This window comes from Mya arenaria, chromosome 5 (genome assembly GCF_026914265.1).
Source record: "Mya arenaria isolate MELC-2E11 chromosome 5, ASM2691426v1".
In the NCBI taxonomy this organism is placed as follows: Eukaryota; Metazoa; Mollusca; class Bivalvia; order Myida; family Myidae; genus Mya; species Mya arenaria.
The window spans coordinates 14,731,461-14,741,382 of NC_069126.1; the positions used below are offsets into that span (position 1 = coordinate 14,731,461).

The window sequence follows — 9,922 nt, forward strand, 5'->3', positions numbered from 1 at the left end:
TGGGCGTTCCCATTTCGAGCCAAAAACCATTATTCAAATTATCCATACGTTTTGTAAACTATTTTACGTAATACTAATTTACAATGCAACTCTTTCATTTTGAAAAAAAAAGATTAAAACAAATAATCAGTTGTTGTTGTTTTTTCGGTTAGAGTTATTTCCGTTTGAAATCGCAAAGTTCTTGATGAAAGAGTAAACAGCACTGCAAATACCACTGTCGGCATCCTCGTTACTTCATTCCGTTGACACTGCATTACTACCCTAAAAATTACCAACAAAATCACATTTTGGTGAATATTTATGAAGGGTAGATAATTCCCCTTTCAGGGAAATCTCATGTAACAATTCTCTTTTCCAATCGCCCGACGGATTCTGGAAGCTTAGGAAGAAAAAGATCGCAATAGTTCCATTAACTCAATAATACATTATATCTAGTTGTTCCTTTCCAAGTTTTGCTTATGCGTGATTGTTATTATAGAGACATTCTCGCCAAAACTAAGCTACTAAGTTAGCCTTATGCCGATTTATGTATCAGTAAGCTGATTCGAAGAAAAAAAAATGCTAATGTTCTTAGTGTTGAGCGCGAAATATCTCTATACTAGCCAACTTCTAAATAACCCTCTTGATAAAGTCAATTAATGACTAAATGCCAAATTGGATGTTGTTTTTGCCAGAGTCTATCTACATTATTAAATGCAATTGATCCGGTTGCTGGACACTTAAGATCTTAACTGTCCCAGTTTTGTGAGTTAATTTTAAGGTACGAAATGTCATCAGCATAATTACTTAATAATCTTATTGCCATTAAAACTAATGGAACACGATTTTCATTAAAAGCTCTAAATGTGGTTGTGCTTCTTGGAAATCGATTCATATTGCAACACATTTAGGAGAAAGGTTAAATTAGTTTAAAACATTTAGTCGAAAATTATATTTCATGCAACATTATTATTCAAAAAGGCATACTTGCGTTAATGCGTTAAAATGTTCAATATAGCATAGTTATTTGACATAAGGCTTTTGCATTTTGATTATCTTTATTTTTCGATCTACTCTATGAACGTTCGCTTCGTGACAGCTGAGCTACAAAATATTGTTTTTGTTTAAAATGATATTAAGCATTGAATTATAAAGATGACAAATATCATGATTGTTGCAATACAGAAAATGAATAAACATACAGCAACTAGTGATTAGGCCAAAGAATGGTTTGGTTAGGGTTAAGTCCTTTTTAAAAACAGGCAGGGTAGGTAGGGTTTTGTATTTTATTATTTTTAAAAGGCTTTTTGTAAAAAAAAGCTTTAAATGTTTAAAACTACATATTCAAACGCACATTTAAAGATGCACTCTTACTCCGAATTAAGATTTACCACAATTAAAACAATTGTTTTCATTTATCAAAAAGGATTAATAAATGTCGAAAACAATGGATCTTATAAAGGATTCCAAGTTAATTTGAAAGAAAGGTGCAGAGAACACGGTTATTCTACCTTTTGATACGATAGAAGATCGCAGTAAATATTTTAGCATTCACCAATCATTTGATATTTTTGCGTTTTCAGCTATTAAATACACCGTTACAATTTTGTTATCAGTAATGAATATTTTCCATAAATGCATTATTTAGTAAGTTGTTAAAGGTTTATCACTCAAAATTTATGTTTGTTAAACATGTGTATGTATTGATTTAGAATAAGTGTGTCACTTTAAAACATATATAATAATATAATTATATACACGTATTTTTTTTCATCGACTTACTATTAAAACGGTAGGGTCGGCGCCTATTTCGCAGGAAGGGTCAGGTTACCAAAACCAAATGAATTTTGTTCTTAGGCCTTAGTGAAAATGAGCAAACAAGGATATCCGCAAAATCCATGAAAAACTACTGGCCCATACGTACATGAGCAAGGTCTTTAGTGTCAACCGGGGAAGTCTCTGTTTTCACGAACTCCCCAAAACTTGATCAAAAGCCAATCAAAAATGATGAAAGTGTTTCAATTCTTGTTAAGCCTAGTTGTTGCTCATGGTTTGTTTACTCGTCCGTCAAAATGTTGTGTTCTTCATCACGAAATTACTTCGTCTCATTGTGTGCACTCATTAACTTTGCCCAAAATCCCACATCAATGAACCTGAATATCTTTTCTATGAATGATGCATATATTAAGCCATGCAGCAACACGAAAACAAGATTTAGAACACTATTAACATGCGTCGTATTTCGGTTTACGTAAAATAATTAGCTAATCTGTTTATTATGACAGCTTGAGTTAAGTTAACGATCTTGTGTACTTTTGTTTTACAATGTCTATTTTAGGAGTGTTAAAAGATACGTTAACGTAATTGTCACGGAACGCTGACCTCTTGTTAATACTTAAGCAGGTCTCCCCCGCCAGCTGTCATAATTGTCTAAAATTGATAAAGCGAGTTAAGCAAAAGCAGAAAATTAAACTAAAGAATTAATTGAAATATTGTTTTAAAAATGCGTGATAAGAATTCAATAAACGCGTATAACTCTCTGGACAAGATGAGCCAAATGTTACGAAACTTTGAAACTCTTCGTTGTGGGGACGGCTTCAAGCCTTGTTCGGACGCTGACAGAGCGATAGCGCTGGCTGCATGCACAGACTTCTCGGTTCAGGAAATCCTTAGACCGTCCTTTGGTTCCATTAAACGGACACACCATCTATATGATTCGGACGGTGCCTACACTTCGGACAACTGTGATATATACTCAAGCTGCGATGAAATCCACACGGATACAGACAGTATACGGAGCTCATCTCCAGAGTATAACCAGACACTCAGCGATGAACCACTTGACCTCTCAAAGACCTCCAACTACAGAGAAAACCATCAGATTCCATCCGATTTAAACGTCGTAAGCTTGTCGGAGCGGTTTCGTCGGCGGGTAGAGGAAGACGGATACTCATCGTCCGACTCGGAAGCAGCCCTGGACCTTCGTATCCGCCGGAAGAAGACACCGCCAGCCATGAGAAACCAGATTCCAGCCTGGGTGTTCTGTACAAGATATTCAGATAGACCTTCAGCAGGTGAATATACCTTTAAAAAATCATTTAAGCAAGCCAGTAAAATTTAATTTCTAATTATTTTTATAAAAATATTATGGCATCCTAATTTTTATAATTCGGTCAATATCAAAAACATTGTAAAAGTAAACCTGTGATAAAGTGAAGCAAATTTTTACATGTTCGTTATAAATACGTTTTACTCATACCAATAAACAATTAGTTAATACTGTGATTTAATAGGACATGCCCTGTGGTTTTGGTAAAGTACAGTGCACAAGTACAGATAAGCTTCGTGAATGTCGTAGTGACACAGCAATTAAAAACGTTGGTTATTCATTCAAGCCTATCCGTGGGAACGCCACTGACGTCATTCACGTTGTTCATTGAAAACGTACTATAAGGCGTTACTCACGAAATAAACACTTCCGAATAAGGTTGTTGTAAACAATAACAGAGCAAACAAATATGTTTATTATTTGTTTAGCAGTTAACATAACAAGATAAAATAACAAATGGGAAAACTGGTTAAAACATATACAGATAATATGTAAAAAAAAACATAATAAAAATGAAATTAAGTAAATATCTTTTATTCCAGGACCACGATCCCGGAAGCGCCGTGAACGTCAGGTACAACGGAAGGCCCGTACAGCATTTACTGACCAGCAACTTCGGGTTCTAAATATAGAATTCGAGCAGGACCAGTATTTGTCGGAGAGCAGACGACAACGTCTCGCAGACGAGCTCGGAATCCACGAGGAAAGCGTAAAGGTTTGGTTCCAGAACAGACGCGCTAAGGCGAAAAAGAGGACAATGGCCCACCCCCTGGCGCTAGAACTTCACGCGCTTGGGCTCTATGACCATAAAGTAGCCCCAACGGAGTAATAGCAACAAAGCGTGTTTTTATATGTGTGTTTCTCCAGTGTTATGAAAGGCAACCTACAAATTGCATAATCATATTTGAACGAATCTTTAATTTTGTATGCAAAACATGCTATTTCTAATTAAATTAGTAATCATATTTGAACAATTCTTAATTTTTGTTTGCAATAACATTTTATTTCTAATGAAATTAGTAATCATATTTGAACGAATCTTTATTTTTGTATGCAAAAATGTTATTTCTAATTAAATTAGATACATTAACTTGTTGATTGTACAGGCATGTGTATATGTACTGTCCTGTGTATTTGCTGAACATGCTATTTATATATATATGTATCCATGCTGATTGTCTTATTGTCTCTTGTTTATCTTTTGCCATCTGTTATGATATATGCTTGTACTTATTTCCAGGCAGTCGTGTATGAAAGCCACAGCCTCTCTATAAAATAATACTCAATGTATTGGTGATCTCAAAGCATTATTTATTTCATTCGATCGAAATATTTCCACATATATTTTTTTTATAAAAACTATGTTTACGTGTGTGTGATGTAATATATGTTTGTTTACTACGTGCATATGGTTTATTTTTGATACAATGTCAAATAAAGTAAAATCGTGTTTTTTCCTTGATACCGCTGATTATGACGTCATTGTCATTTTTGTTATTAAACTACATTTGTTATTAATAAAGTCAGTTTTATGGGAAAATAAAATACATGTTTAAAGTCGGAGCATCCCCGCCACAAGTCGTTCTGAAAGGACAGATTGACACAAGATGAGTTTTAACTTAATTTTCACATCGTCCATTCGCTTTTATTATCACCAATAAAGTTCAGCTTCAAATAAGATAATTAAAAAGAACACCAACATTTTAGGACAAATATATGTTGATGATTTCTATGCATTTGGAGAATAAGTGTTAAAACTCACATTAAAAGTCAAGAAGCCCCCAGGTTTAGATGCAAAATATTTGGGTTTCGCGTTTTATCTAAAGAGAAATATAATTTAAGACCGAAATGTGTTGATAAAACTAACAAAATAAAAATATCCGCAAATTATGGCTATTGTAGTAAATAGCCATAAAATTCACCGCAACAATATACTCAGACACAGCCTATTAATAAGTAAATCTTAAGCACTTTTGAAAAATTCAGTAAAAATCAAGATAAGACCGCCATGCTTTTACAGTTTTGATAATACTATTAAATTTGTAATTGATATATTCGGGATGGGTTTTATGGTTCTAAATTGTAGGGAGTGATATTTAAACTCTCTAATTAATCTTCACCTTAAACTGATACGCGAAAATTGACCATGGTGTCCGGTTTAATGTTCATTTTCTTCATTTAACTTCGCTTGTTCACGGAAGATGACATTTTGACGTTGATTTTTATATCAAACATTTACCATCTAGATGAAGAGGTCAATTTAAAGTTAATAATATTCGATTAAAATATCGCATCCGGTGTTAAAATGAAGTTTTAAACACACAAATAGCAATAATTTGGGCAGAATTGTTTTTACTTAAATCGGCCAAACACATTATTATACTTATTCACATAATATTACATACAAATATATTTTGTTGTTTATTAATATAGTTTATTTTGCTTTATTTTATTTTCTTTGGGGAGGTGGGGTGGGATATATAACAAAATGGATTTTGTTGTTTATTTATATATTTTATTTTGTTTTCTTTTATTTATTTTTGGGAGGTGGGGGTGGGGGAAAGGGGAAGGCGCGTCTAGAACAAACGCCAAGGCGCTGTGGTACTGATGCCATATGAAGGCCTACATGTAAGAACAAATGTTTGACCAGTGTGTATAAAAGTATAAATGTATAAGAATTTAATAATGTACTAAACGAAGTCAGTATTACGTCACAACCACAATCTAATACTACAACCTATTTTGTTTACCTCAAGATTGTTAAGCCTTCTTTAATGAACTGACTGAATTAAAGCAAACATGTCCTTTCGGAAGTATTTATAAACGTTATATAGAAACGTCATTGCATAACGCTGTCTACGGCAAGTGCGTAATGTTTATTATTGCGACACTAATCGATGGCAACGAAATAAATTGTTATCTATAATTTGTAGGTGTACTTAACTCTGATTTTGATAACCTCGCTGACATGAAGTACTTTCTCCTGCTATCGTACATGCCATTCTTAACGTGTACAGTGGTGACACACCTAGATGACGTAGTGCACAAAAATAAGTCTACAAGTACACGTGTACGTACCTGTGGATGACGTCGTGCATAATGAACACACATCTTGATGACGTAAAGCACAAGAAAAACTATACACGGACACAAACAAGAGGTGTTCCGTAACCTTAGTATTATCTTTCCCGACTGCATATTTATGTTTTACTCATGATAGATGATCTAGGAGTTTTTGGTCTGATCTACACTCGTGCACACAATTTTTGAATCCACTATAGCCGGGCTAAAAATATTCAACTATTTACTACAAGCATATTATTGCCCTTAATTGTCCACGGTGGCTATTTTATTGACCCGACAATTGTCCCCCGGAGACTCGCGTGACATGTATTCCGTCACGGAAATTTCCGACCTTTACCGAAGCGTGTCCGGAAACGTTAATGGTCCGTTTTATGGTCATTTTCGTCTCATTAGTCGGAGCGCGTTGGCAAACAACTGTGGCGAATTTTGTGAAGGTATTCAAAACTGTTTAGCGCGTCAAATTGGACATGAGCAGCTCGCATTTAAAGTCACACACTTATTCAAAATCAATACATGCACATGTATAACAAACATAAATTTTGACTGATAAACCTTAAACTACTTACTACATAATGCATTTATGGAAAATATTAGCTACTGATAACAAGATTGTAACCGTGTATTTAATAGCAGAAAGCGCAAAAATATTAAATGATTGGTGAACGCCAAAAGATTAACTGTAGTCTACTATCGTCTCATAAGGTAGAAATACCGTGTTTTATGCTAAAGCTTTTTCAAATTAAACTCGATACCCTTCATAAAAACCATTGTTTTTGACATTTATTCATCCTTTTTAGAATATTAAAACAATATTATTAATTGCGGTTAATCTTATTTGGGAGTAAGAGTGCATTTTTAAGTAATAATTCAGTACGCCTTTTGTATTTTATTTATATGATATTGGCATTGCACTGAAATAAAAAAATAAATATTAATTTATGCAAATTAAATGTATTGTTACTAGCTGAAAACGGATTTTAATGTCGATATTGATTTTCTTACATAAGGCAAACGGCATCGAGGATAGAGTGACAATGCTAAGCATTAAATTGTGATATTATATAGCATTTGCATTTAAGACGTTTTAATGATGACATACGTAAGAAGCAGCAATATGAAACATGTCATGATATGACCAGGTTTTGAAATCAATACCCACAATTCATTGCTATTCCAGTCTGTGAATGAAATCAGAATTGAAGCGCGTGCTATACTGATCCCTCATTTCACGTTCTGCAAATTAATTACCCCTCCCTTCAAAATCCTGCACTTTACCGATTGCCTCATATAATTTCGAACGGTGTTTCCATTTTACCGTGAAACAAGATTTCTTCTAGAAAAACAAACATTTGTTTTTAGGTTGTTGTGATGAATCGGTTTTCGACATCATAATTAGATTTTGTCTGTTTTGAAATATTATGTTTAACGCGGTAATTTACGTTTTTCTAGATCGACACAAGTCATGATGCTGATGACCTGTCTTCAAAACCGAACTCTGTGAATGCTTTGGAGATGAACCTTCGGTTGCTTTCATACGTGTTATGGGATATGTTTTCCCTAAATTTTAAGATAAGAAGATCACCACCAAGGGCATTATATTTTGTCAATGAACCATCCATACTTTACCATTCATGAAAGTTGTTGGTTATTGTTTTAACTGCAGAATGGCTGGTATTTGATACTGCCTGGATCTACAATGAACGTCGTATAGAATAAGAAAATATCCTGATACTTTGCACTAAAGTACTAATAATCCCTAATAATAGTGAGTTTAATTTGAAAGAAAGGTGCAGAAAACACGGTATTTCTACCTTATGACACGAAGATCATAGTAAATATTTTAGCATTCGCCAATCATTTAATATTTTTGCGTTTTCATCTACTAAATTCACGGTTACAATCTTGTTATCAGTAATTTTCCATAAATGCATTGTTTAGTAATGGATAAAGGTTCATCACTCAAAACTTATGTTTGTTATACATGTGTATGTATTAATTTTGAGTGTCAGTTTAACATAAAAAGATGCATTGTTACCTTTCACTTCGATTCATATGCCTGCAAATAAGAAAATATAACACTGAATTACCTTTATTGTTATTTCTCAAGTCTATTTAAGGCACCAGCACATCAAGCTTGGTCAATCCTGATGTCCAATTTCATCTCAATACGAAATTGACGTTATATATCATTACCAATCCGCGACGATAACTCGGGATACGGAAAATTAGCGGCACCCTCATACTTCGTGCCCGGAATTATGATAAATTACCGTTGGTAGACGCTTCGTTGCCGTCCCGAAATAGTGTCCATCAGTCTGGTCATTTGGTGCCTAATTTCCTATGATTGATGTGGCACTATTTCCCGGGCCGGCAATTTCGGACTACTTTCGGACACCAGCATGGTTATTAAAATACTGACACGCGCAACAAGCTATACAATTTGCGATATGTTCTGCAGGAAAATAAATGTCATTCCATATTCGCACTACATAGTTGATCTATTTTTGTACTGTTTTCAATTGTAATATTTAGGGATCTAGTTATATATAAAGAAGCCTAATGCGTTAAACCAAATTGGAGTAAAAGCTTGCGAAACTCGTGATCTTTGTATTGTTGTACAGTCCACACCCGTTGGCTCGATGTCACAGGTGCCGGTCAAAGTACTTCGAGCCTCGCGGATATCGAGCCAAGCGGGAATGTTTACAAATAGTAAAACAAAATCGGTCTTTTACATCCAATTTGAGCCAATGAGAACATCGAGCCAAGCGACATCGAGCCAATGGGTTTCGACTGTAAAAGGTTTTTTGCAACTGCATGATCAGTACGGTCATATATAGCAGATAGTCCATATCATTCATGTCTAGGTTTTTGCGGCCGTCTTAAATCACAATGACTTCCTTATAAATAAACAGGAATTAACTGAATGGAATTAAGATATTAATTGTGCATTATAAACTTAAACTAGAAACCCCATTTGTCATTGTAAAATTAGTGAAATAAAATAAAAGAGTATCGGATACGAGCTCTTTTTATCTCTAATTGTTTTGAAGTTGAATAATTTTATTTTCCCGCGATCTACTTTTCCAGATACGTTTGACGGATCATCTTCTTATGGTATACAACGAGTAAAACGCTAAAACAGTTTACACATTGTTTTCGGACTTGATTGTTTGGGTGTAATACGCTACTGCTTTGTTTGCCTCCTTGCGTTGAGACCTACTTCTTTCGTATATTATTTGTTTTATTATGTATGTCATGCATTTTGGGTCGGTTGCCTTTGATTACTTAATAAATTTCTTTTCGTTCTTGACTTGACTTGACTAAGTTACAAAAACGTAATTTCGGGTCGTGCTGACCAATTACATGACGATGTGAAATAAGAGGAATAATGATGACCAATTACTAACGAAGAAATTTCTTACGTCTAGTGAAATGAAATTAGTGTGAAGAGTTATTTTATGTTTCATTAAGTACTATTAGTTCGTTATATATTATTTAAAATGATATAAATATTTGATTAAAGTTGATATTTTTATATTTTATAAAATCGTTGAATTTATTATAATATATAAAACAGCTTTCTCCGCAAACAAAATTCAAAAATGCACAAGATGTCCGTTTCATCTGCTTCATCTTCAAACATGGTCCTTATCGATGAAATGCGCGGACGACTTCTAATCGCATGAACCATTCGCTTTTGAAAGAATGCAACTTGAAACAGATGAATGTCTCTAAGTCGAGATAACACTG

The 9,922-nt window shown here is 34.1% G+C and overlaps 1 protein-coding gene across 1 annotated transcript; it reads left to right on the forward strand.

The window, feature by feature from the left end:
* Window positions 1–2,418: 2,418 nt before the first annotated feature.
* LOC128235043 (homeobox protein engrailed-2-B-like) lies at window positions 2,419–4,533 on the forward strand. Its single transcript, XM_052949743.1, has 2 exons — window positions 2,419–3,053; window positions 3,631–4,533. Exons 1-2 carry the CDS (start codon window positions 2,483–2,485, stop codon window positions 3,915–3,917), a joined length of 858 nt encoding a protein of 285 aa, XP_052805703.1. The 5' UTR covers window positions 2,419–2,482; the 3' UTR covers window positions 3,918–4,533.
* The last annotated feature ends 5,389 nt before the right edge of the window (window positions 4,534–9,922 follow it).